This window comes from Desmodus rotundus, chromosome 6, assembly GCF_022682495.2.
Source record: "Desmodus rotundus isolate HL8 chromosome 6, HLdesRot8A.1, whole genome shotgun sequence".
In the NCBI taxonomy this organism is placed as follows: domain Eukaryota; kingdom Metazoa; phylum Chordata; class Mammalia; order Chiroptera; family Phyllostomidae; genus Desmodus; species Desmodus rotundus.
Genome location: NC_071392.1, coordinates 114,644,295 through 114,671,201, shown reverse-complemented (window position 1 = coordinate 114,671,201; position 26,907 = coordinate 114,644,295). Strand labels below are relative to the sequence as shown.

Sequence of the window (26,907 nt, the reverse complement as noted above, 5' to 3'; positions counted from 1 at the left end):
AAAAAGGCAAATTATCTCACAAACGGTGAAGATAAAATGAGTTAGTAATTGTTCGGTCCTGAGCAATAGGACCGAACTTAGAATAGTCCTTAGAATAGTCCTTAGAATAGTAGCTTAGAATAGTCCTGAGCAAAAAGAGACTGCTATATGAGTGTATAATAAATGCCCCGATATATCCACTCTGAGCGAGGGGGGTGGGGAGCTGGGGTTATCCAGGATGTATGAGAGACACTACCCCCTCTCCTGGATTACTGTTACATTCTTCATCTGGTCTCTCCATCCCCAGGCTACTTCACTGTGAGCACTTCTTTCCTCCAGCTGCAGGGTCTTCTTTCAAAATCCCGACTTGATCACATTACCCTCTGCTCAAATTCTGCAGTGGCACCCCATTTGATTCCTGGATAAAGCATATCTTCTGGCCCTTTAGGATCTCATCCCTCAGAACTCTCCAGCTCCACCTATCTTAGTTTTCCACTTCCCTGGATCTGTGATCCAGACTTCCTTGAAAATATGCCTTCCAGTCTCAGGCCTCCAGGCCTTTGCACTCGCCCTTTCCTCCACTGAGTGTTTCCTCCCATCAGCACCAAGGACAGCCCCATGTTGCCCGCTTCCCTGGCCCTAGCTACCAGGGCTGTGGCCAGATGAAGGCGGGACCTGAGTGGGAAGAGGGGAGAGTGGGGAAGAGACAGCAAACTCTCAGAGCTGCAGTTTTCTCAGCTTCAAAACAGTAAGAAAAAGACAGCGAGAAAAGGGACCTCTCAAGATCAAGAAGGGGATGAAACAATGTGTGAACACTCTGGAAACTAATAAGTGGCCTGTTAGCACGGAGTGATTGCTAAAGAGTTACTGGGGTGCCCGCTAAGCAGCCCCTTTCAAGTTCCTGGTCCCCCACCCTCCTCAGACCCAGGTCATTGGAGGTAAACAGAGGAGATAAATGCAAGAGGAGTGGACGGAGAGGGGCGCGGTGAAGAAAGGAGAAAGGGAGGAAGTGGAGTGGGGTGGGGGGGATGAGAGGCAGAGAGCATGTGGCTGGGGCCCCACACCTCTGAGGAAGGAAAGAGAGGGTGACCTGGGATGCTCTCCCCTCCCCTCTGCGTCTCCCTTCCCAGGGGGCGCTCCCCGATCCGGCCACTGCCCAGACGGGGTGGGGGAGGGGCGAGGGCGGCGCCCAGGGTAATGAATAATTGAAGTAGAGGGGAGGAGGAAGAAGAGGAGAAGGAGGAAGAGGAGGAGGCGGGAGCCACCCGCATAGGGTCCTCCCCACTCGGCACCCCACCCCCTCCGCCTCCCGGAAGTCGCTCCCCGCCTCCTGCTCCGCCAACATGGCCGCGAAGTCTGATGGAGCGGCCGCCGCGGCCGGCCCGGGGCCGGAGGGGGCAGCCGGGGGAGCCCGAGGCAGTGTGGGCGGGCACGGGGAGGCGGCGACAGTAGCCGGGGCCCCCGGAGTGACCGGGGCGGGAGGCTCCGGGCCGCGCTACGAGATGCGGGACTGCTGCTGGGTGCTGTGCGCACTGCTCGTGTTCTTCTCCGACGGCGCCACGGACCTGTGGCTGGCGGCCTCCTACTACCTGCAGGGTCAGCGAACCTACTTCGGCCTCACGTTGCTGTTCGTGCTCCTGCCCTCGCTTGTAGTGCAGCTGCTCAGCTTCCGCTGGTTCGTCTACGACTACACGGAGCCGGCGGGTGCCCCGGGACCCGCCGTCAGCACCAAGGACAGCGGCATCGTGGGGCCCTCCGTCAGCACCAAGGACAGCGCCGCCGCCTTCCGGACCAAAGAAGGCAGCCCCGAACTGGGTCCCCGGCCCGCGCCCTCCTCGGCCAGCGCCTACCGCCGCCGCTGCTGCCGCCTCTGCGTCTGGCTGCTGCAGACTCTCGTCCACCTCCTGCAGCTCGGCCAGGTCTGGAGGTAGGAGAAGCGCAGGTGGAGGGAGCTGATTTCAAAGACTGGGGGTGGAGAAGGGCTGCCTCCCGCCCCAGCCCTCCTCTGACCTCTCTAGGCACCCCTCGTGTCCTGACCCCCACCCCGCCCCACCCCAATGCAGCTCTGATTTCTTCTCTGCCAGCTCCTCCTTGACCTCTGCCCTCAAGCTCGGACCAACCCAAGTGCCATACTCTCTAATCTGACCTTTGAGGGGAGAGGGGATGGAGCAAGGAGAGAGAAAGAAAGAAATTCTCAGGAGTGTGTGAATGAGGAGGGCCTTTGGCTGATGAGGCTGCATGTGAAGCTTGGAACAGAGCTCCAGGGCTCCTTCCAGCCCTGACCTACTCCCTCCTGCCTGAATGCTGAGCCTGGGTTTAGGAGAGAGCTCAGAAGTCCTTCCCAGCTCTGAGACCTCAGTTCAGAATTGCAATCCATGCCTAACCTCCAAGGAGAAACATGGAATTTGAGGCGGCTAAACGAATATCCCGCCCAAACTTTTTAGACTTTTGGGAAAGGGTGTGCTGGACCCAGCTGAGAAACTGTCTGGCTCCTGTTTCTTAGGACTCCCCCAGTGCCCACCTCCTGCCCCTACCTCAGCAAGGCCAAGGGGACTGAGGATCTTGAATCTGAGATTAGATGGCCACTGGCTGCCCTTTAATCCCAGGACAATAAGACAAAACTGAGGCTTTGTACAAGCAGCCTACTTCCTCTGCCAAGTCTGAGGGTGCCTGCTGAGCTGAGCTGAGTTAATTGGAGACAGGGGGAATTCTGAACCTAGGGTTCCCCTTGAATCAGGATTGCTCTAGTAGCTTAGGCTCTACTGCACACTGACAGAATGAACTTGCCTACTATATGATCTTAGGCAAAACCCCTCTTCCCTCCAAGACTAAGTGTCCTCACCTGTGCACTGTGGGAGACTCCCTCCTCCTCACTTCATTGTCTACCATCGTATTTTTCTTGCCTGGTGGGTGGTCAGGTGAGAGCAGGTCTGTGTGAAGGCCATGCAAACTGCAATATGTTTAAGGATGTAATAGATTACTATGATTATCATAGATGTGGGAAAAGCACAGAAAAAGTCACGGTAGAGATGTAATGGGTGATTATTGCTTATATTTATTCTGCTACTTGTTAATTCATTCTGCCTAACTCAGGAGATTTAGATCTGGGCTGAGGGTTGGAAACAAGACACCCAGGGTTTGTCCCAGCTGCTCACTTGCTGTGTCACCCTTGTTGCATTGCCAAAGCTCTCACTGCCTTGGTTTCCCCATCTCTTCCTTGCCTAGATTAATGTGTATATTCCATTTAGCTATCCTGGGGGGAAAGGGGACTGAAGTTGTATCCACACGAAGTAGTGTTATTATTATTAGCTTGACACATAAAAATATTCATGCCTACATCCAGGAACTAATCTACATTTACCATCCTGTGCCTGAGTGGACAGATGGTGAAAGATATTTTTAGACTCTGAAATGGTAACTTCCTATTCTTGGTAGCCAAATCTTCATCCCCTTTCCCTTCAGCCTAAAATGGACCAACTGCCCTTCGACTCACTACCTCAAGCCCCTCTCTTCCCCTTTTTCAGAATCTACTTGCAAGAAACTGATACTTCTTTTTTTAATATAAACCGAATTTCCCTCAAATAGGACAAAAAAATGACCACAGAGCCGGGGGGGGGGGGTACCTCAGGGAAGTGGCTGGAAGTAGCTGAGGGACCACTCAGCTCCATGGTTTCTTAGGTTGAAAGGCTAGCTATTCTCACTCTCCCTTATTTGTAAAGTAAGGTGATTGGGATGGCAAAGTAATGGTCCTTGGAATTGTTTTGTTTGGCTTGCATAGTATTTCAAAAATCCAGAACTCCTGGCATCTCTTGAAAAATAATAATTAAAAAAAATTTAAAAAGGAATCTAGTAGTATCTGGCTTGGAACAATTTAGACAGGGTATACATGCTCCAATTTGTCCAGCTCCATTCCCTTTGGTCACATACGGATCACTTTACTTAAACTTTAGGGGCACCGGAGCCCTCATTTACAGTTCTATAACAATTATTTTATCCAGAAAGGGCATATCCTTGCCCAAGGTCACACAGCTAGGGAGTAGGAGAGCTGGGACTCAAGAGTCTGCCTTCAAAGCTCAAGTTCAATTCATCCACCCTGCAGTTCTGCCACTAATGTGTCTCCCAAGCTCAAAGAATTATGACTCTGAGATCCCAAGATCCCAGGATGATAGAAAGTCAGGGCTTCTGCCGAACTGAGATAAGAATGTGAAAGGAGAGGGAGGGAATTGGACGGTGAGGGCAAGGCTGGGGAGACAGTGTATAATGTGGGGAAAGTGCTGGATTAGGGGCAGTAGATCAAGAGCTTTATATCTCCTCCCAGGTTTGTAACTAGCTTGCTAGGTAGCCTTGGATGTGGCTTTTCCTACATCTGAGCCTCAGTTTCCCTATAAGTCAAATGAAAATATTAGATTTGATCACGTTATGAACCTTCCCTTTTCTGTAATTCTGACTATGGGTCTAGTTATCAGAGCTAAAACCTCTGGGCACCTGTCCCGAAAACTTTGGCTTTTAAAATGGCTGAGGGTCTGGGTAAATGCAGGAAAACCCAGACAAAATATAGAGAAGCCGGCAGGGCTGGCATTCCTAGAAATTTAGCAATGTTGGCACAACAGGCTTGCTTACCACATGAAATGTCCCCACAGTGAACATGTTCCCTGCTCGGCAGGACTTGGTACAGATGTTCTGAGTGGTGAAACCTGGGGTGATGAGGAAGGAGACGTGTGTGAGCTCTCCAGGGTCAAAGCCAGGAGACTGGCCAGTCACTCACCTCCTGATCTCACCCCCCAGTTCTGAGCAAAATAATTTCAATCGTAAAGATATCTTGCAACTGCTCACACTTGTACGATGCTGGATCAAAAGCTTAAACACTTTGAGAAGCCGGGTAACGCAGATGTGTGACGGTACATGGTCATCAGTCTTGAGGACGTTATGGGGAAAGCAGGGTCTTGGCTCCAGCTGACAGGGCCATGAGAAATTGTGGACCTGATATTGTCAAGTCTTGATTTCTTAAGAGAAATGGATTGGGATTTTTTTATTTTTTATTTTTGGTGAATTCTTCCCATTTTCCACTACCAATTAAGATTTTTAAAAATAGTGTCAATGAAACAGAACACATTTGTGGGACTCTCCTCTCTCTGACCTCTGGTCTAGCTCTTTACAATTGATAAGGGTCTCTTCGTATTCTGTTCCCACACAACCCTGCAAAACCAGGGTTGGTATGATTATTTTAAACACAAAATGGGGGCTCTGAGGAGGAAGATGAGGGGAGGGAGTTCGTGGGTACCACATACCCCCTGTGTCCCAGCTGGCCCCACACAATTTGCTCAAAGCACTACATCTCTTTCTACCCTGAAACGGTCCCTCTGTTGGCAATTGGTACACCCATGTACCAGACAAAAAAGTGAGGCTCAGAGAAGTCAAGTAACTTGTCCCAGATTGCCCACCAACAAAGTGGGGGAGAGGCGAGGTGCCAACCCGTTTTGCCCAACTCCCAAGCTCCATCCCTGGCACCACCACGCTGGCTGCTTTGGGGGTTCCTAGAACAATAGCTGTGCACCGAGGTCAATCAAACCCCCAAGAGAAGAGCACGCAGATCCTTTGGTGAGACCTGAAGCTGGCTGTGGGCGGGACACCAACCTGTGTTCCCATCCCCTCGCCCCAACCCTCTGAGCTGTTAAGCCACTCTGGGCTGTTAAGCCAATTAAAGTCCTAACCAGGTCTCCTCTGACCCTGTGGGCAGCAGAGCAGTAAGCCTTGAATCCTGCTTTTCCTAATCTTGAATTCACTGGGCTCCAGCTTTGCCCAGATAAGCAGGGTTTGCTAAGCCAATTAGTGGAAGACGATCCCGGCACGGGATTCCTCCCAGGCAGTCAGGAGGATCTGGGGACCCCAGAATAGAGAAGGAGGGAGGGAAACTGGGCTTTGAAGGACCTTCCTCTAATATCCCCTCTCTGTCTAAGCCTGAGCACTGCTCCCTCTGCCTCCTCAGGAACCTTGCACTCAAGAGTTCTGAAAGGAATTAGCAACCTGCTTGGTGTGAAAGTCAGGCTCTGTGTCTCCCCTGTGGGAAGCCATATTCTTGGACTGATGGTTAAGAACGTGGACTCTGAATTCAAATATCCTCAGTTCAAATCCCGATCCTCTCTCACTTCCTACATGTGACCTTGACAAGCCATATAATCTCCTTCCCTGAGCTTCATCCCTTGTAAACCAGAGATCATAATGGTATACCCCTTGGGTTGTTTGGAGGTTTAACGAGATAATGTGTGCCAAGGGTTTAGCAAAGGGCTGGCCCCATTGTTAAGTATTCAGAACCGTTGGCAGTGACTAGTGCCATCAGCCTGGGCTTTGTTCTCTGCAGAAGGAGGTTTGTTCATTGAGCAGGTGGCCAGGGAGGGGGCAGGAGAGCAAGAGGGCCTTCAAGGCCCCTGAAGCCATAAGGACAGGGCAGCTGTTCATTTAATCTGCAATCATTCATTCAGCAAATATTTATGGAGCACCTGCTGTATACCAAGCACTGTGTGAAATGCTGGGAATAGGGTAGTGAATAAGACAAAGTCTCTGCTCTCGTGGAGCGCAACAATCCAGTGCAGGGGAACAATAAACAAACAGAATATAATATGCATTGTGTTGTAGGCAGGTGCAGAAAAACGACCCCCCCCACCTCCTAAATTCCTCTAGCTGGGTGAGTAATCAAATTTGATCAATTAACAGGAGAAAGTGTGCAAAGTTTATCACAGGTGTACATGTGGGAATGCCGTAAGATAGGAGATGGGAAAACCACTGGGAAGCTGAGGTTTCTAAGCCACTGTGGACAGAGGAGAAGGGAGGCAGAGGCCTGGGGTTTCAAAGGGAAAGCAGGTAATTCACGGGGAGGCAGCATGTAGTAAACACATTCTTGCTGGGCCACCCAGGAACAACGGGACACAGAGGGGAACCCAGTGAACAGATTTTTGTTTGACTCTCCCTGTCTGCAGCACTTAATTCACATGTGCTCAGGTGAATTCCCTTCCTGAAACAAATTTTTCTTTGCGAATTCCTTTAGGCGGGTAAGGAGGAGGGTCAACGTTTCTTTGAGTCTTCTGTTTCTTAATAGCCAGCTTAAAATCAATATTACAAAACGCATATTTTGGGGTGGCAAAACTTGGGGCACCTTCAGTATGCAGAATATAAAATATAAAGGATCAGAGAGCAGTAAGGGCTATGAAAAAACTGAAACAGGGCAGAAGGCTACAGAAGCTCAGCGAAGAGGGAGTGGCTCTTGGAGATCAGGTAGTCAGGGCAGGCCTCTGGGAGGAGGTGGTATGTGGGCAGAGGGCTGGATGAGGTGAGGGCTAGCTGTGTGGAGGTCTCAGGAAGGGCGTTCCAGGCAAAGGGGAGAGAAGAGCGAGAAGACCTGTGTGGCAGAAGTGGAGAGTGTAGGAGATGATGGTGGACACGCTGACTGGGGTTAGATCACATGGGGCCCGATGTATGAAGCGGGGAGCCCAGGCGGATATGAGCAGGGGAGGAATAGGGGCTTGACTTGTGTTTTACAATGTGCACTCTGGCTGCTGGACGGAAAATAGGCTGGAGGGAGGCCAGGGTAAACCTGGAGGCCCATGAGGAGGCTTCCCCATGATTCAGGTGAAAAAAGGTGGGGGCTGGACCATGCCAGCAGCAACCAGGGCAGGGGGTCAGTTTCAGGCAGAGTGGACTTGATATCTTTCCTTCTCTGGTCAATTTCCCTATTGGAGCCAGACAGTTAATGGTGAAGATCCCCCATTCTGGTTTCAACCATATTCTGTGTTGTCACTTTCTGTGATTTTGGGCAAATGGCATAACATGTGAGCCTTGATTGTCTCATCTGTGAAACGGACAGACATTCTAATAGCAACACCTATCGCCTGTGGCTTGAGGGAGTCGCAAATTAATATAGATAGTGTTTAGCACAGTGCCTGGAGTACAGAAAGTGCTCAAATCTCATTAGCCATTACCATGTGTGTTATTATTTATAAAATTGGACAGGGGTTGTATTCCATTATGGTTTTGTTGTATTTCACAGCCCTCTCACAATCATTTCAACCTGAGTATCTCTGAGTTTCTCTTTTTTAATATGTTGGTTACCTGCCTAAGATTTTGTTCAGTCCCTCAGCCGAAACATGCTTACAAGTCCCTGAACTCCGTGACTCCGCACAAGGTTCCTCCCTGCTCTCACTTTGCAGGGTTGCTCCTGTTCAGCCTCACCACGCACCAGCTGCGAGACCCCTCCCCATGACCCTACCCCACCGTTCTCCTCTCCCCGCCCCTCCGCAGCAACAGGCCATTAGAGCTGCTCCTAACAGACACAGTGGCGGCAGTTGGGCCCAGCGTCCCCTGTTTGATCTATAAAGACCACACAGGAGAAGCCTTGGGGGGAGGAGGGAGGGCTGCCAGGAAATGGCTTTGAACCCAAAGCTAGGGCGAAGGTCCCTGGGGAGAGGAAGGAGGATGGGTTGGGATCTACTCTGGCCTCTCCATTCATCGCCCTGCCTGTGTTAGGGCCTCGTAATTCCTCCCCTGGGAAATCCTATCAGCCTCCAATTCCCCACTTAACCCATCCCATCCCACCTCTACCAGTAATCAGAATGATAGTTCTAAAGCTCAGCTCTGACTCGGCCTCTCTGAAGCCAGAAGGCTGGCACGCCCCCCCCCCCCCCCCTCAAGCTAGTCCAAATGCTTTAGCGTGGGCTCAGGCCCTTTGCCTCCTGCTCTTTCCTCTCCTTGCTGCTCTAGCCACGCCCCCATGCCCCCACCCCTGCCCCGCAAAACCACACACACTCTGTTCCCTCTCAGTTCTGAGTACTGCCTGCAGTCCTTCCTCCAGCAACCCCCTTTCCCATTCTCTTCTCAGTGGAATTCTGCACATCCTTCAAGGCCAAACTGAAATGCCACCTCTTCTGAGAAGCCTTCCCTGAATAAACCCAACATGTGCCACCCTCTGCCTCTCTGACCTCCCACTCCTCAATCAGGCAAAAGTTGGGGTTTTTTTTTGCAAAAATGGAAATTGCTTTGCTGTTTTGTTTATGAAGGAGCAGTACACTTTTGTTGAAACCTCAGGCAGCACAGAAAAGATCTAAAGAAGACTCCCCTCCACTCATCTCTGGGGGTGAAGATGTGAGGTTAGGGGAGATTTCCACTTACTAATTAGATCTGGTACAGCCTGAAGATTTTACTCTGGCTTTTAATTAACCAAGAAATATATGCATACATGCACCTGTTATTAAAAAGTCGGATATTGCTGAAAATTATAGCTACCATTTATAGAAACTTAGATCATTCTTCACAACAATCACACCAGGGAGGGAGTGCGGTGAGGAGGAATAAGGATCGTGGAGTCTGAACTCTGGCTCTTCCACTAATGAGCCATGTGACCTGGGACAAGTCACTCACCCTCTTTAGGCCTCAGTTTCCTCCTCTGTGAAATGGGATAATAACATCCCTATGCAAATAGCCATTGTGGAAGTGTATTAAGTTAATATACAGAACATGCTCTCCACATCTGTATTATAAGCCGGTAATGCTAGCCCACACTAATTGAGTTAGTGGAAACTGAGGCACAGAGAGGTTAACAGCCTCCTGGTTAGTAAGTAGCAAAGCCAGGGTCTGAAGCAATACAGCCCAGCTCCCAAGCCCACGCGTGTGACCACCAGGTGATACCGCCTTCCACTAGTTGAGTGTATTAATCACATATTGCTTTGCGAAGAGGAAAATCAATCAGAAGAATAGTTTTACATTTTGATTTCAATATAAAATACCCACCGTCAACACTCTGGCTCCTTCCCCTCAGACTTTCCCCCAGGCACAGTTACTCATTTCTCTTCAGGCTCACAGTCCCGATCACATTCTGTTGTGATCGTCTGCCCACCCACCTGTTTCTCCTACCAACCTGGTTCTCCTATCAGATTCCAAACCCTTGTGGAGTTGAGGTCTCGTCTTTTCTTCTCTCTGTCCCCTACGGTGACTCGCCTTGAGCAGACCCTCTGTTGCTGTTGGTGGCCTTGTACCCAGCCAGCTCTGGCAGGTTTTTAGAACTTGAAGCCTGTTGAAGCAGGCTGTGCATCTGTGGCTGACGTAGGGGGTGCTAAGGCAGTGCGGGAGCCCTTTGCCTTTGTGGACACAGCACTGAGGGCTACTAGGCCTACATCCACAGGCTTTCAAACTGTCGTGGACGAATGTGAGCTGAGGGCAATGCATTTGTATTTGTGTAAGATGTAAAAGGAACAACCCTGGGCTGAGTTTTTAGGAGGATGCAGGTGTGGCTTACTTTAGGGATGGAGGAAATAAAATTCTTCATATGCAGTAGGTGCTCAATGAATGTTTGTGTGAACTGAATAGAATCTTTGAAATCAGAATCTCGAGCAAAACATACTTCATGGCCTGGGGTTCAGTTACCGCTTCTGTAAAGTCCTGCTGGAGGTTTGAGAATCCTAGGTGAGTTTTCCCAGGGCTCAGACAAGATAGCAGAGTAGCCGAGGCCTGAGGCACTGGTGCAGCTCATGACTCAGTGACAACCTAGCTGTGTGACCTTGGGCAAATCACTTCACCAGCCAGAGCTCTAGACTCATCTATGAAGTGGGGATAATGAGAGTATCTACCTCCTAAGATTCTTGTAAAGATATTGGGAGATAATATGAATGCACAGGGCTTGTCACATACTATATACTTAGAAAATGTTAATTACTGTTATCATTAGCCCAAGTTGCAGCCCATCCTACTTGCTTAGTAACAAGGTAGGGAGTGGGACAGGGGAATGGGGGGCCCTAATGCTCATTACCTCTCCCCCACTGACCTCCCCCCCTTCAAGGAAGGAGGTTTGCTCCAAGGCCCCAGAGGTGGTATGAGGACAGATGACGACCCAAGGTCAAAGGGAGGCAGAGTCTGTTTGAATAGGAGCAAAAACACTCTGACAATCACGCTGCCCAGAAGCAGAGCGGGCCGTTCCCGAGGGCAGGAACTCCACACCACAGATGCGGGCAGACAGAAGTGGCTGATTTTGGCAGGAAAGCTGTAGCAGCTCTCCCAGGTGGGACCGGAGGATAAACCGGATGATCTCTAAAGCCCCTTACAGTTTTAAGAGTCTGTGGATCTAACTTGGGAGCTTTATGATGCTTGACAGTCAGACCACAGGTTGCAGATCAGTAGCCACGGACAAATCCAGCCCAAGGATGTGTTTGCTGGGCCTACACAGTATTTTCCCCTACTGCTTAATGAAACTTGTTATTATGGAAAAACATAAATGTATAACAGTAGAGAGAACAGGATAAGGATCCCCCATGTACCTGCACCCTGGCCAGCTTTGCTTTATCTGGGCCAGCTCCAGCCACGACAGCTTTCTGCAGTGATGGAAATGGGCTATATCTTCACTCCCCATTACAGTACACTAGCCACACATGACTATTGAGTGATTGAAATGTGCCTAGTGTGACAGAGGAACTACACTTTAAATTTTAAGTAATCATAACTAATGTAAATGTAAATACTCATTGGTGGCTAGTGTAGGACGTATATGTGTTGGAGAGCACAAGTCTAGACCCCCCTCCATTTCTTTTCTTTCCATGTTATTTTGAAGCATACCTCAGACATCATATCATTGCATTCACATGTATTCCAGTGCATCCCTAAGGTCACCGGTTCGATTCCCAGTCAGGGCACATGCCTGTTTTGCGGGCCAGGTCCTCAGTTGGGGGCGCTCGAGAGGCAACTGATCCCTGTTTCTCTCACGCGTTGATGTTTCTCTCCCTCTTTCTCCCTCCCTTCTCCTCTCTCTAAAAATATGTTAAAAATTAAAATCTTGAAAAAATAAAGAGAAAGACTTTTAAAATATATAATATTACCACACCTAAAACAAGGAATAATAATTTCTTAATTCATATGGTATTTTTAAAATTAGTTGTCAACATTTCCAAATTGGGATGACATTTTTGCATAAATGTCTTAATTTCCAGCTCTTCTTTTTTTTTAAACATTTTATTTATTTATTTTTAGACAGAGAGGAAGGGAGGGTGAAAGAGAGAGAGAAACATCAATGTGTGGTTGCCTCCCATGCACCCCCCTCCAGGGACCTGGCCCGCAACCCAGGCATGTGCCCTGACTGGGAAATGAGCCAGCAACCCTTTGGTTCGCAGGCCAGCGCTCAATCCACTGAGCCACACCAGCCAGGGCAATTTCCAGCTATTCTTGAAAAATTAAAATTCCAGCCCCACGAGGCTCACATTCTCTCAGGGCAGCAAGCAGCTGGAGCTGAGGGGCAGCTGCCTTTTTGGACAGGGCACCCCTCAGTCATTCTCCAGAGTCCCTCCTAAGGATATCAGCCTGGCTCCCCTGTCATCTAGGATCTCACACCCAGACTGGGGACAGATAAAAGAGATACTTTCTCCCTGACTTGAACTACAAGTTCCCCTAGGTGACCAAAGCCACCAGAGGAGTGGAATCTAACTTCCCCTCCCCCAGCTGTCTCATGACATCCCATCTCTGCAAGGAATATCAGGAAAGACGAAAAAGGGGTACTGAGAGTCTTGAGCTAGAGTATGGGATCCTGGGTTCTAGTCTGCTCTGCACCCATTTCACAGATGGGGAAAGTGAGGCCAGAGAGGGGAGAAGATCTGGCTGCAGTTGTACAGTGAAAGACATAGGTGGGAACCTGGTCCCAAAGGCTTTGCTGGAGAGGAACTGCCTGCTTAGCTGTTGGGCAAAAAGAGGGGCCCTGGCTGGGTGCGGCTGGTGGTGGGTTGGATAGGACAGGGTCTCAGCTTTTCAGCCGAGGCTAAAATTAGTGGCAGAGAAATATTTGGCTTCAGCCCAGCAAAAGAAAAAAAAAAAAAAAAGAGGTGCTATGACTCTCCAGGGGGCTGCTAAGGAGGAGGGAGGCAGCCCCAATCCCAGCACCACATGAAATGGGAACCGAACGTGTAAAGTCATATTCTTTGCTGGCATTTATGACTCATTTGGCTGCCAAACCAGGAAGGTCCTATTTTGAATCCATGCAGGAGTGCTCAGCATCAAGGGGCCAGCAGATGGGCAGGGGGCCTCAGAGCCACTCCCTGCAGGAGCTTCCTGGGCCACACTGCAGATGCGGTAGCACAGAAAACCCGCAGGCGGCATGTGGGTCCCCAGGGCCTGGCTCAGCTTGCTTTGTGTCTTGTGGTGAAATGGAGGAGTTAGCCACTCGGCCTTAAGATGCAACTCTGATGCTTTTGGGCAAGTCACTTCTCCAAATGCTTGCTAAATGTCTCTGGAGTCCATCACCTTCCGGGGCCATCCTCATCTCTCCCCTGGGAACTGGTCTTCCGCCTTCCACCCTTGCTTCCCTCACTCCAGTCTGTTCCCCACAGTGAGTACTGCCTCTAAAACCCAGAAGTGCTGTCTAACCCTGTCCCTCCCTTGTTTAAAACCTTCCCCAGCAATCTTAACATAAAGACCAAATCCTTCTCCACGGCCCACCTCATCTCTCGTTTTCTTACCTCCTCCTCGAAGCTACAGTGATGTTGACCACTTACTGCTTCCTCCCAACTCAAGACCTTTGCCCATGTTGCTCCTCTGCCAGAAACTTCTTTCCCTCCTGCCTTCACCTGGTTAACTCCTGTGCCTGCTTCAGATGATGGCCTACTAGCCACCTCCTTCAGAAAGCCTTCTCGGATTGCTACCCCCTTCCCAAGCTGGGCCAGGCTCTCCTGCAGTAACCCTGCTTTGCTCAGTGCTGGAGTGTGGAAGCCTGTTCGCAGCAGGTCAGGAACCCACGGAATATATTTGTTGTTCCGTGTTTATGTGCTGATTTAATTAACGTCCAGGTTCCCCCACAGACAGTAACGGATGGGCCGGGCCTGTCTTGTTCAACACTGTGTCCACCAGCATTTTAGCACAGTTCCAGGCGCATTGTAGGTACTCAGAAATGCTGGGTGAGTAAATGTCAAACGAACCTTCTCTTTTCTGAGACTCAGTTTCCTCATCTGGAAAAAGGGGGTCATGCCCACAAAAGCTCACGAGGCTGCAGTGAGGATTCCAGCAAAGTCCATACAGAAGGTCTTTGACGAGTGGCAGTTATTTTCAGGAGGAAGACAAAGACCCCAAAGAAGACTCTGCCCTGTGAACTTGCCCCAGAAGGACTTCTCTGACCTACCCTCTCCTCTGGACAGATTCAGTGAGCACCAGGGAAAGCCAGCCTACGAGTGGACTGCAGCTGTACCAGGCACTAAACTAGAAACGAGAAGGCCTCCTCTTCCTGCTGGGGCCTCAAAGTCAGGAAACTCCTTACGGTCTCCCATTGGTCGCGTGCCCAGCACTGGGCTGCGCATTTTACATTATACCACTACTTACTGATTGCATAGCTACTCCGTAAGGTGGGCATTAAGCCGAGGGGTTCAGAGAGGGAAGCAGCTTCCCCAAGATTACACAGACAGTGAGTGATGGAGCCAGAGCCTGAACCTGGGTCTCCCTGACCCCCACGCCTGGGTTATTTCTCTCTGCATTTGGCTGCCTTTCTTGGGAGCTTATAAAGTATATTCACACTCTTCATTCATTCACTCACTCAGAAAACAAGTATATGTTGCACATTAACTATATGCCTGGCACTAGCGACATAGCAGAGAACAGGAGAGCCATGGTCACCGCACCACTGGGGAGACATATGATGAATATGTAAGCAAGTGAATTAGACCATTTCCGGTTGTTATATGTGTTATTGAGAAAACAGGTTAACATGTCAGGAAGTGGCCAGAGGGGTGAGCAGAGTGCTTTGGGAAGGGACCTAGGAGGGTCTCTCTGAGGAGATGATACTGAACTGAGGTGGAAAGAATGAAAATTTGTCAGAGATTGGGGGAGCCCTTTCCAAGCAGAGGCTGGAATGAGCTTGGGGTGTTCAGGAAGCAGCGAAGTCAGTGCAGCTGGAGAGGCGGAAGGTGGGGAGAGCGGGGGAGGGGGAGAGAGGTGTTAGAGGTGATTGCATTGGGCCTCAAAGGTCATGGTAAGAATTCTGTCCCAAGAGTAGTGGGCAGTGGCACGAGCTGATCTGAGACTACAGGATCCCTCAGGCTGCTGTATGAAGAATAAGGTCAAAGAGCACAAGGATGTGAGGAAGGCACCAACCAGGGCGGAGGGAGGCTGCCACGGCTTGGAGCTAGCTGGCTGGGACCAGAGTGGAGACATCAGGGCTGAAAGAAGTACCTGGGCTCAGGACACAGATGCTGGGCCTTAAGGTTATAAGGATTGGACGGGTGTGGAGATGGGCCTGATGGAAATTCCTTGCGGAGGCCAGAACCAGGGCGCTTGGGCCCATTCTGTGGAGGAGGACTGAGGCCTCCAGAGGGGTTGGACTTCCCCAGAAAGGACTTGAGCCTGGGTCTCCTGACTCTAATTACTGTTGTCACCCTCCCACACTTTTCTCTAACCGCTCACGATGCCCAGCAAAGCTTGTTGGTCCATCTCTGTCTAACATGGGTCCTCCTGGGCATCTCTGCCTAAGGTGGGCACTGCACACCCTCCGTGAGACTGAAGCACCTTCTCTGGGGCGGGGGCCCATGAAGAGCCACGTCTGAGTCCTAGGTGTGGCACTCACCTGCTGTGTGACTTTCTACCAGCTGAGTCCCTTTCTGGGTCTCAGTTTCTTCATCTGTTAAATGAGGATAATAATAGTACCCACCTCAAAGATTTGCTGTGAAGAATGAACAATATGTATAGAAAGGCTTAGCATAGCTGGTCATACAGTAGGCGCTCAATAAATACAAGCTATTAACAGTATCATTAACACCTGCTCACTGTCCCCTACAGACCTACAGAGCAGTGATGGGCCCAGCTGGTGTGGGGTGTCCTGCTCCTTCCCATCAGCCCTGCTTTCCCAGCTCCACCCTGCTCATCCCCAGAGGTTTGCAGGCCTGGCCCACAGGGGAGGCCAGGAGCTAGCCGAGGCAAGGTGGGGGGTTCCTGGATGGAGCAGGAGCGGGGGCACCGCTGGAAGCTGCTGTGTTTTTGGCCCAGAGTGTGAGGGGGAGTGGAGAGGGGCGAGAACACACACTCAGAAACACCGAGACCGACAGATGGAGGAGCTGAGGATGTGAGAGACACAGACAGACAGAGAGAGACCCAGAGTCGGGGAGAGGATGAGCAGGCAGGGGAGGACAGCCGGAAAACTGGCAGTCTCGCTTAGCCACGAGCTGAGCAACAGACCGGCAGATGGACCAAGCAGCCAAGAGACTGACAGATAGACAGACCACAGGCAGACTCAGTATCCAAGAGACAGACAGAAAGACAGACTGAAAAGCAGACCAGTATCCAAGAGGACAGATAAGCTATCCTGATATTCAAGCAGTAGACAGACTGATATCCCCGACCTCTAAGAGCAGACAGACAGGCTTACACATGATCCTGGGCCAGATGACTAACAAATGGACATAGTATCTAGGAGACAATGTGACCCACAATCCAAGGTACAGGCCACTGGACTGACCCAGGGTCCTGGTTGAGACCTACTGACAGACAAATTGATTGACTGACTGACAATAACTAAGGAACAGATAAATAAATAGGCTGACCTTGCATTCAAGGGACGGACACAACAGGCTAAACTGAGCCACAGACAGAAGAGACAGTGGCTCAGGCTCTGAGGGTAGACGAAGGGACAGGTCCAGCTTGGACACAGGTCGGACCATCTGCATGTGGGTGGAGGCCCTGGCCAGAAACCCTGACCTCGTACCAGACACTTGGGCAACTCAGGAACAAAGAACAGGAGAGAGAAAGAGTGACCCAGACACTGGGCCCAGAAGCTTCCTGTCTTCTCAGGGATATGTATCCCCTCTTCCTTTCCCATTAGGAGGAGCCCCCCAGCCCTAGGGGATGCTGGGAGAGTTCTGGGTCACAAAAGCAGCCACATCTGGGAGAAGAAAGTAAGCTGTGTCCATTTCTTGACCCTGCTGGCTGCTCACAGAAGCGACAGGGTCCAGAAGGCACAGCTCTCTGGATCCTTGAGTGCAAAGATTTCACGCTTTAACTGCTGGCTTCTCTCCTCTCTAGACTTGGTTTTATTTGCTCCCATCCCCCCCTTCAACAGCACACACTATCTGTTCTTCCAGTTTCCTCCCAAACATTCTTCTTCTCTGAGCACAAGGCTGGGAGTCGGCAAATTAGATCCCAAATAGGCCTCTGAGCACTTCTATTTCCTCGCCTGAAAAACAGGCGAGTGGTAGAAGCTGTCTGTTAGGTTTGTTAGGCTCGGGCTCACACTGGCCTCAGGCAGTATAAGGCCAGGAGCTGTCAAACTTGGCGGGCCCAACCAGGCTGAAGAAAGTCAGGGAAGGCTTCCTGGAGGAATAAGGACAGAAATAAATCAGTGAGGACAGGAGTCACCTTCGATGTGTCCTGGCTCTATGCACACTCAGGCAGAGCAGCCCTGGGGCCTCCAGGGTCTGGAGTGAGACACCTGCAAACACATTTCTTCATTCAACATGTATTTATTGAGTGCCTACTGGATGGGCTAATGCTGAGGACAGTGGTTGTGACCAAACCAAAAAAGGTCCCCACCCTAATAGAGCACAGTGGTAAAATAGAAAAACAAATGCGTAAGTTAATACATAAGGTCATTTTATAGTGCATGTTAAGAAAATAAGGGAGGACAACATGATAGACTAGAGTGATTTGTGAGAGCAGAGGGGCTGACATGGGACCGGTGACCAGGGAGGCCACTCTGAGAAAGTGACTCAGGAGCTGGTAAGGAGCCAGCCACAGGAAGATTGGGGACGGGGTGCTCCAGGCAGAGCAAGTAGCAAGAGCGAAGGCCCTGAGTCAGGAGCGAGCTCGGCTGGGTTCGAGGAGGCTGGGGGTATCTGGAGCGCTGAGAACAAATGAAACCGTGGTTTAGGAGGAGGAGGGGGAAATAGGCCGGGCCAGAGGGTTTAGGGCCCGCAAGCCAAGGGGAGACGCTAGGATTTGTGTTCCAAGTATGGTGGGTGGCCCTCGGAAGGTTTTGAGAAGGAGAATGACATCTCTGACAGGTTTTCAGAATGCCCTACTGATTGCCGTGTGGATGTAGAGAGCCCGCCAAGAAGGCAGCAGTGACGAGAAGGCAGCAGTGACGGTGGCCTGGACCCGGGTGGTGGCATTGAGAGAATGGATGGACTGGGGATGCATTTTGGGGGAGAGCAAATACATCCCCCCAAGGCTGCCTTCCTTCCCCTGAGACAGAACTTCCTTTTCTGGAGGTGGTATCAGTCCCATTTGTGGTGAAGATCAATTTCTTCCAATTTCCTTTCAAACAGAGTGGAATGGGGTAGGCTTCCTGGAGGAGGTTTAAAGAGAGGCTGCTTGGTGAAGGAGGAGCCAGATGCCTCTACCCAGCATATGCTCCTCCCCCTTCTCCCCCCCCCCCCCCCACAACCATGTGCACATCCCTCTGCAGTTTACAAATGCTCACAACAAGGAGGAAAATGAGGCTCAGAGAGGCAGAGAGAATACCCAAGGTCACACAGCATCCAGGGCAGGGCTGCACAGCTCCCACAAATGCAATGTATTGCCATCTTGCCTCCCTGGTCCTCCCCACAGGAGCTGTGATGTAGGGGAGGAGGGCGGTGCTAACCCCTTGTTACAGAAAGTGAAACTGAGGTTCAGGGAAACCAGGGTGCATGTCCTGGGCAGGGCCGCTTTAAGACCTCCACATCTATCAAGCATATTAAAATGCAGCTGTATCAAACATCAAACATATATTCTATATAACCAGATAAAAGCCAAATTGCCGTTGACTGCCTGGTATCATGTTCTGTTTTGCAGACATTTAATTAAACATTTATTAATTTTGATTCTGCAGTTTTTCCCTGTGTTTTAGAGCCAATTTCTTTTTCCAGGCCTCAAACATTTTTCTAGGCCCATAAAAACCTTGCAGGCCCTTGGCAGTGAGCATGCAGCATGGCTGGCAGGAGCAGCCGCAGATTTTGGTTCTCTTGCCAAAGCAGGCAGAGTATTGCTGAACCCCGGCCCTTTCAGCCCCAGACTACCACACGATCTGCCTGCACTCCCCACTGAGCCCACGTTTTTGGGTCTCAGAGGCCTTCTGTCTTCCCCTCCCCCTTCCCTGCTCTAGCCCTCTGTGGTCCTGGGCTGGGTGAGTCCTTTGTCTGTGGTTAGCGGGTGTGGGGCTTTGGGAGCTGGCAGGAGTGGGCGGGGAGGTGGGCAGGCAGCCTGTCAGGTGGTGATGGATGCTGGCTGGGCCAGGGCCTCCCTCATGCTGACCAGGGCCAGGAAACAGATGGTCTTCCAGCCTGAGAGAAACTTCCAGGGTGTCGCCCTCCCCCAACTCCCCAGGCCCCTTCACGTTGGACCAGCTGGTCTCTCCTTCCTGTTCAAAGCCAGAGCCATGGGAATGGGAAAGGGAACTGGGTTTGGGGAAGATGCAGGCTGGGAAAGTGGTCGGTGTTCTGGGCCCTCAGGAGCTTGGGGGGCCACCTGGGTCTCTCCCTTAGCTCCCCCCCCCCACCTCTGGCTATCTCCAGTTCTGTTCTCTGCCCCTCCTCTGTGCCCTGCCTTAGCTCAGCCCTGTCATTTCACGCCTGGACCAAACTCCAGCCTCTCCTGGCTTTCCTCCAAGCCAGCCTCCAGAGCAAGCTTTCTAAGCCACTGAGCTTATCACATCACCCCTGACTCTGGAATAGAATTCAAATTTAGAATAAACTATGAACTCTTCAGTCCAGAATTTGATGCCCTTCATAATTCTAGTTTTCTTATATCCCTGTGCATAAAAACCCTCCCCTCCAGGCCTGCAAACCACTGGCCATTCCCCTAAAAGGCCGTGTTCTGTCATGCCTCTATGCTTTTGCTCACCTGCTTCTTCTACCTGGAATGCCCTTGCACCTCCTGTGTGCCTTTAAACACTTACCCATGTTTTAAAACTGGGACCAAATGTTTCTTCCTCCAGGAAGTCTTCCCTGATCCCCCTCAACCCCCAGTTAAAGTTACCCATCTCTTCTCTGGATTCCACAGCATCTTAGAGCATCTATTTCAGCTCTTAGCTTGTCTCCTTCCCATGGGAGTGAGAGACACTTAAGGGCACAGGATGCGGCACACAGCTAGTGGTCACAATACACTTGCTATGTAAATGAATGATGCCCGCCCAGGGATCCTTATGTGGGGGATAGGTAGCGGCCCAGAGAATGAAAGTTACGAGGAGACAAATTTCTGCTCATCAAAGAAACACAAACTGTGTGGAGCTGCTCAGAAGCGGAAGGCCCTGCCTCAGGAGGTGGGGACTCCCTGCCATGAGAGTGTACAAGCAGGGAGTGTAAATGCACAGGGCTGGGAATCGCTAAAGGCATTTCAGCATTGGATGGGAGAGTTGGACTGAGGGACCGGCGATGGGGAGGAGAGCCCTGAATGGGATGTTTCCAGCCACATTTTCAGGAGAGAGTTTGGATCCCAGAACATTAGCTCTGAAAGGATCTCCAGAGTCATCAAACCCATCCTTCTTGTTGGCAGATGGAGAAACTGAGGCCCAGAGACAGTCACACCATCACTGAGACCAGGATACTCACTGGGGAAACTCTGGGTCCGTCCACTGATCCCAAATTCCAGGCAGCACTGTGTTCCTCCCTTGGGCTGACAATTCACAATTGAATGCCATTGGCCTCCAAACCACATGCTGATCAGTCCAGCACTTTGTATCTGGGAAATCCCTGGTTCCCCTATTTGTGATTCCAGCAACAGGGGCACTGAATCTGTTGGGATTTTCTCCCCTGGTTTCTGGGGAGATCCTTTCTAGAGGAACCATCTTTGGTTTCAACAAAGGGCGTGCCTGCCCCATGAATCAGGGAATCTGGGGGTTGGGGGGGCCAGTGTCTGTGACGGCAACAGCCGGGGTGGAGCTGCTGGGCAAGGCACCAGGGCAGAGAGGGGAAATCAGACACAGAGATCTGTGTGGATGGGTCCCTTGTCACCCAGTGGACACCGCACCTTACAGCTGCAAAGTATCTTCTCGTCCATTCCATGCTCACAGCCACTTCGGCAGGGACTAACTAACTAAGGCTCAGAGAGGGTCTTCTTGCTCAAGATCACACATCAAAGTCAGAAATTGAACTCAGGACTTCAGGATCCCTTCCCTGTCCCCTACCGGGTTCTCATTCAGGGAAATGAACTTTCAAGCATTCACACATCCATTCATCCAGCCAACACACAGACTGAGGGAGCACTGACTGTGTGCTACGAACTGAAGATGCAGCAGTTATCAGGCTGACCTGATCGTTCCCACAGAGTTCACAGCCTTGGGGAGACAGATGCATAAGCAGGCAGTTATAGCCCACTGTGAACAGGGCTGGGTTGGAGGGCAGCCTGCACTCCAGGCGGAGTGTAGGAGGAGAAGCCCCTATTCCAGGTGGAGAGTGGTCAGCGGAGGCTTCTGGTTGGAGTCATGTTTATAAGCTGAGCCTTGAGGGGGGAAAGCAAAAGTTATCCCGGTTGGGGGCTGGAGTGGAGTGGGGGACAGGACAGGCAAACGACTGTTGCAAAAGCCCAGTGGCGAGGGCGAGCATTGTGAGCTGGAACCTGACCTGCGCAGAGTAGCTGGAGACAGGAAGTTTGTTGGGAGAAGTGACGTGAGAAGAAGCAGCAAAGCTTCAAATGCCAGGGCATCTCTAAGGGGCTTCCCGGTGCCCTGTGGGGAGAACTGGGCACTCAGGGGTGGGATTGGGAACAGGCCAGGAAGCTGCTGGTGGCAACAGAACTGGGGGCTGGCACCAGGAACTGTTCCTTGTGTGGGCGAAGTCTTTACAGCATACAGGGAGAGGCAGAGTTGCTTAAAGGTTACAGGGTGAGCCCTGAAGCCAGGCTGCCTGGGTGTGAATGCTGGCTCCACTGCCTCCTAGCTGTGTGATCTTGGGTCTCAGTTTCCTCATCTATAAAATGGGGATTAAAAAATGACAGGGTGCCAGGAACCCTGTGAAGAAAGCAGGCCCCAGTGTGCCAGAGGAATAATGCTGATGAGAATGGGGTCCTAAGCAAGCACTTACTTCGTGTCACTGCTTTAAGCTTAGGAGCCCACTGGGAGCTCCCCAACCACAGCCCCAAGGAGCTCACTGATCCTTTCAAAATGCCTATTTTACATCTGTGGGAATAGGCTCGGCGCAGTCAGTGACTTGCCCGGGGCTACACACGTCCGCCCTTGCCCTTTGCGTTTGCTGGGTGGCAAGGGGCGGGTTGGGAGTGGGTGCCTGAGCGTGAGCTCCGCGTCCCTCCGGCAGGTACCTGCGCACCATGTACCTGGGGCTGCAGAGCCGCTGGCGTGGGGAACGGCTCCGGCGCCACTTCTACTGGCGGATGCTGTTCGAGAGCGCGGACGTGAGCATGCTGCGTCTTCTGGAGACCTTCCTGCGCAGCGCGCCGCAGCTTGTGCTGCAGCTCAGCCTCCTGGTGCACCGCGGCGGTCGTCCGGACCTGCTGCCCGGTGAGCCCCGCTCCCTCCGCCCTTCCTGCCCGCTCCGCCCTCTTCGTTCTGGGCTCCGGGGACGGAGTCTCCCACCCCCAACCCGAGCTCACTCACCTTCAGTATTCGGTATTCTGACAGCCCCACGTGCCAACGCTCCCGCGCTTCAAGCCCCCTAGGGGATGGCCTGTGCACCCCTTCACCCCTCCCCACTCACTGTCAAGGTTGTGCAGGCCTTACCCCTTCTACTCTCACCACCCTCCGGGCCTCCCCAATGGCCCACTTACTCTCAGTGTTGGAAGAGACCTGGCCCCTCCACCTCTTCGCCTCCTCTCAGGTCCCATTCGGCCCTTCCACCCTTTCCTATTATCAGGGCAGACCAGACCCCATTTTTGCCAAGTCCAAAGAGGCCCTTGACCCCATCACCACACCTCAGGCCCTCCCCTGCCCCCTTCATTCTCCAAACTTCCCTGATCCCAGCCTACATCTCCTGGGACCCCCGGGCCATCCACCCTCTCACTGCTCTTCAGCCCCTGGGAACCCCTCCCAGGTGTAGCTTCTTTCCATGCACTCACCTCCACCTCGCCCCTTCCCTAACTCCAACAGGCCAGGCAAACCTCCTTCATGTCAGAGAAAGGCCACATCCCCTGTCTCCCCATGCTCCTCCCACCCAGACTCCACCCAGCCCACCTTCAATGTCCTGAAAGACTCTCTCACCACCTCTCAGGTACTGGGCCCCCATCAAAGCTCTTGCTACCTTAGATTTTCTTCCCAGCCCTTCAGCTGTGCTCAGGTTCCCATCCCTCCTCACAATCCAATCTCATCCTGGTTATCTATAGCTTCTAATACTCCACTCCTGGCTCCTCCATGCCCTAATTGTGACCCCCCCCCCCCAACTCTTTACCTCCTTTTCCACTCCCAGAGTCCTACACCTTAATTTCCCACCTTTCCACCAAGCCCCTGGACCTAACAGTCCCATACTAGGGACCTGGGTCTAACCCTTATAGAGACCCAAATCACCCACCTTTCCTTTCCCTTTACGCTCCTACCCCTGCAGAAGTACCCAGCTCCATCCACTGCCCCCACTCCCCCCCATCATCAGTCTTGAAGACCACCCACTAAGACCCTCCCCATACCCTGCCTGATTTATAGACCCTTCTCTCACAGGCCTCAGAACCCAGCTCCTGACCCAGAACCCTCCCCTTTACCCAGCCCCCAACCCATACCCACCCCTAACCCAGCCCACCCCGCCCCCACCCTGTCTCCACAGCCCTCTCCACCTCCGCCTCACTTGTGTCCCTCGCCTGGACGCTGGCCTCCTACCAGAAGGTGCTGCGGGACTCTCGAGACGACAAGCGGCCACTGTCCTATAAGGGTGCGGTGGCCCAGGTGCTGTGGCACCTGTTCACCATCGCGGCCCGCAGCCTGGCCTTTGCGCTCTTCGCCAGCGTCTACAAGCTCTATTTCGGCATCTTCATCGTGGCCCACTGGTGCATCATGACTTTCTGGGTCATCCAGGGTGAGACGGACTTCTGCATGTCCAAGTGGGAAGAGATCATTTACAACATGGTAGTGGGCATCATCTATATCTTCTGCTGGTTCAACGTCAAGGAGGGCCGCAGCCGCCGCCGCATGACCCTCTACTACTGCATTGTCTTGCTGGAGAACGCAGCACTCACGGGCTTCTGGTACTCAAGCCGTAACTTCTCCACCGACTTCCATTCCCTCATCCTAGTCTGTGTGGTGGCCTCCAGCTTCGCATTGGGCATATTCTTCATGTGCGTCTATTACTGCCTCCTGCACCCCAACGGGCCCATGCTGGGTCCCCAGGCACCTGGCTGCATCTGCCCTGAGGCCTCAGAGCCCTGTGGCCCACCAGCCGACGCTGTCACAAGTCCCCCGAGGTCCCTGCCGAGGACTACAGGCGCTGAGTGGGATGGGGCCTCAGTGGGGGGTGAGCGTGCAGGGACCCCCACACCACCTGTCTTCCAGGTGCGGCCCGGCTTGCCTCCCACACCAGTGGCCCGCACCTTGCGGACAGAGGGGCCTGTCATTCGGATTGACCTGCCTCGTAAGAAGTACCCCGCATGGGATGCTCATTTTATTGACCGCCGGCTCCGGAAGACCATTCTGGCGCTGGAGTACGCCTCACCGGTCACACCCCGGTTGCAGTACCGGAGCACGGGGACCTCCCAGGAGCTGCTGGAGTATGAGACTACAGTGTAGGCCACAGCTCCCCCCGCAACAGGGACGGGCTTGGCTCCTCCCACATCCACCACAGTGTTGAGCCTGGAATTTCAGGGCCACCAGGCTACGGGGAAGTGAGTCTGTTGGTACAAGGGTAGAGTGGCTCCACCATTGGGTTTTTTCAGGGGAGGGGCAGCCTGGTGGAGGCCCCAGTCCTAGGCTATGTTTTAAGCCCTATGGCCCAGTTTCTAAGCCCCCCTTGGACCAGGGCCCAGGGAATTAACTGGTGCTACATTCCTCATGAGCTGCCCTGCTTTCGTGAAGGCCTCCCTACCACCTCTGGTGCTGGGGACCCCACACCCGCCCCCCTGCCCGGCGTTGCCCATGCGTCACCTGTGGTGGACCTGTCAGAGAAGGGGCGCTATCTGGGGTCCAGGAGGGGTGGTGGGGGTGGGGTGCCTCTGTGGTGGGAGATCTCTGAGGATGAAGGAGGCTATAGAAGATGTGGGGTGAGGTGGGAGCATCTGGTGGACAAGGTGGGTACAGTTCCTGTGGGTCTAAGGTCTGGAGCCTGGGGCCAGAAAGGAATTAAAGAAGGGAGTTGGGTGGGGTGGGGAATTGGGGGTGGGGGGCAGAGAGTACTAGAGCTGAAGGGGAGGAAGAACGCTGAGACATCTGAGGGGTTCAGGCTGGCTGAAACATGAAGGGTAGCAGACTTGGGTGGGGTGGAAACCCTTGATCCAGAGCACACAGCATGTTCCCCAAGTGAACTCCTCCAGAGACAGCCTCTGTTGTGGGCTGTCATGGCGGAGGTTCCGGACACCTGCGGTGAGATGTTTCCAGGAGCCTTGCTTTGTTCTAGGTGAGCACCCAGAACATGTCTTGTAGAAAAAGGTCTTGAATGCAACAGATAAAATGTCTAGGAAGGTACTCTATCTGGGCTCGATCATAGATGAGGTTCTAGCACATGTAGCAGAGGAACTTCTTAGGGAGACATTCCCAGTTCTGGATGAAGTCCTAGAACACTGAGCTGATAAATGTCCTGGGGAGTCACCGATCTGGGTTCTGTTGTGAGGTGAGTGTACTGGAGCCCTGCTGCTGTGCCCTGGGGAATTCTAGCCCCTGCCACCGTGGCAAGGGAGGGCCTCGAGGACCCCACGTGACTGGGGTATTCTAGGAACAGGTACTCCAGTTCTAGATTTCTGGGGTTCGTAGGAGTTCCATCCTCCTGTCCGCCTTGGCCCATAGCCATCGTCCCTAGAGGACATTGTCCTTGGGAACCCCTAGTACATTCCAACTGCTGACTGGCTTCCAGATATAAAAAAGGAGCTCTGGGGACGTGATATAAATCTCGGCTCCGAGCCACCCTGCAGATGTGGCTCCCTTGGGCAGCAGCTGGGAAACTGTTTTGTTTTGCCCAACACTCCAGGACTTGTGGTCCATTCCCACGTCCCAAAGATCCCAGGGTGCCCATGACGTCATTCATCCAGGGCTCTTCTTCTCCACCTGGGACAGCCAGTCTTGGATAGAGTGGGGAGCGTGGGAGTAGGCAGTCTGTGGAGGTGGGGAACAAGGCCTCTAGGCAGAGCTGAGAACACCCCCACCACGTCCCCACTCCCCCATGCCAACTACGGTGTGTTCACCGCAGAGGCACAGCAGATGATGTTAAGGCCAGATGCAGACCTGGGTTGGGCGTGAGGTGGACCATGAGAATCCTAGACTATGCAAATTAGAGGAGCATGTAGCCCTCTCTGGGTCAGCCTCCCTAGGTTATAGAGGGGAAACTGAGGCCCAGAGTGGCAACTAGTCTCACAAGGTCCCAGACTCCTGGCCATTCCATCAGATAGTGATGGGCGATAGTGAGTTGGCTGAGGATGCAGGGAGGGGGCCACACTCAGGGTGCAGGGTGACCCCAAAGGCAGAGAGGACAGGAGCACCCACATTACACACACACATAGAAGCACACATCACACCTGTGACACAAGTCACCTCACCCCCAGCACACACGCCGAGATGGTGTGTGCATCCCTCCCCCAACACACAAAGAATGCTTTCCCCTCTTCCTTCCACTTCCCTGATCCCGAAGAAGCCTTAGGAACCGGCCTCAAGGTGACAGGTGGTGGGGGAAGCCGGAGGCTGTCCCAGACGCCCCCTGGTGGGTCCATCCAACCTCCCTGATCTGCCCAAATCAGTCTTTGGAGACCAAATTTCACGGCCAGCTACACACACGTTGGAGCCCTTTGTGAGATGGGGCACGCAGGACGCGGACCCAGATCCACCTGTTTCCCCAGGGCTGACTGTGCTGGGAGTTTTCACCCCATCTTGTTTCACTTAAA

The 26,907-nt window shown here is 52.4% G+C and overlaps 1 protein-coding gene across 1 annotated transcript; it reads left to right on the top strand.

Annotated features, from left to right (window-relative positions):
• The first annotated feature begins 1,322 nt into the window (after positions 1-1,322).
• XKR7 (XK related 7) lies at positions 1,323-25,002 on the top strand. The gene is made up of 3 exons (XM_024559253.3): positions 1,323-1,906; positions 22,203-22,405; positions 23,655-25,002. Exons 1-3 carry the CDS (start codon positions 1,323-1,325, stop codon positions 24,608-24,610), a joined length of 1,743 nt encoding a protein of 580 aa, XP_024415021.2. The 3' UTR covers positions 24,611-25,002.
• Positions 25,003-26,907: the final 1,905 nt, after the last annotated feature.

What these genes read in the sequence shown, in the direction of transcription:
- XKR7 (XM_024559253.3), top strand. Translation starts at nt 1,323, where the DNA reads ATGGCCGCGAAGTCTGATGGAGCGGCCGCCGCGGCCGGCCCGGGGCCG. An exon ending in CAGCTCGGCCAGGTCTGGAG is followed by an intron (nt 1,907 to 22,202) that starts GTAGGAGAAGCG and finishes TCCCTCCGGCAG; the next exon opens with GTACCTGCGCACCATGTACC. An exon ending in TCGTCCGGACCTGCTGCCCG is followed by an intron (nt 22,406 to 23,654) that starts GTGAGCCCCGCT and finishes CTGTCTCCACAG; the next exon opens with CCCTCTCCACCTCCGCCTCA.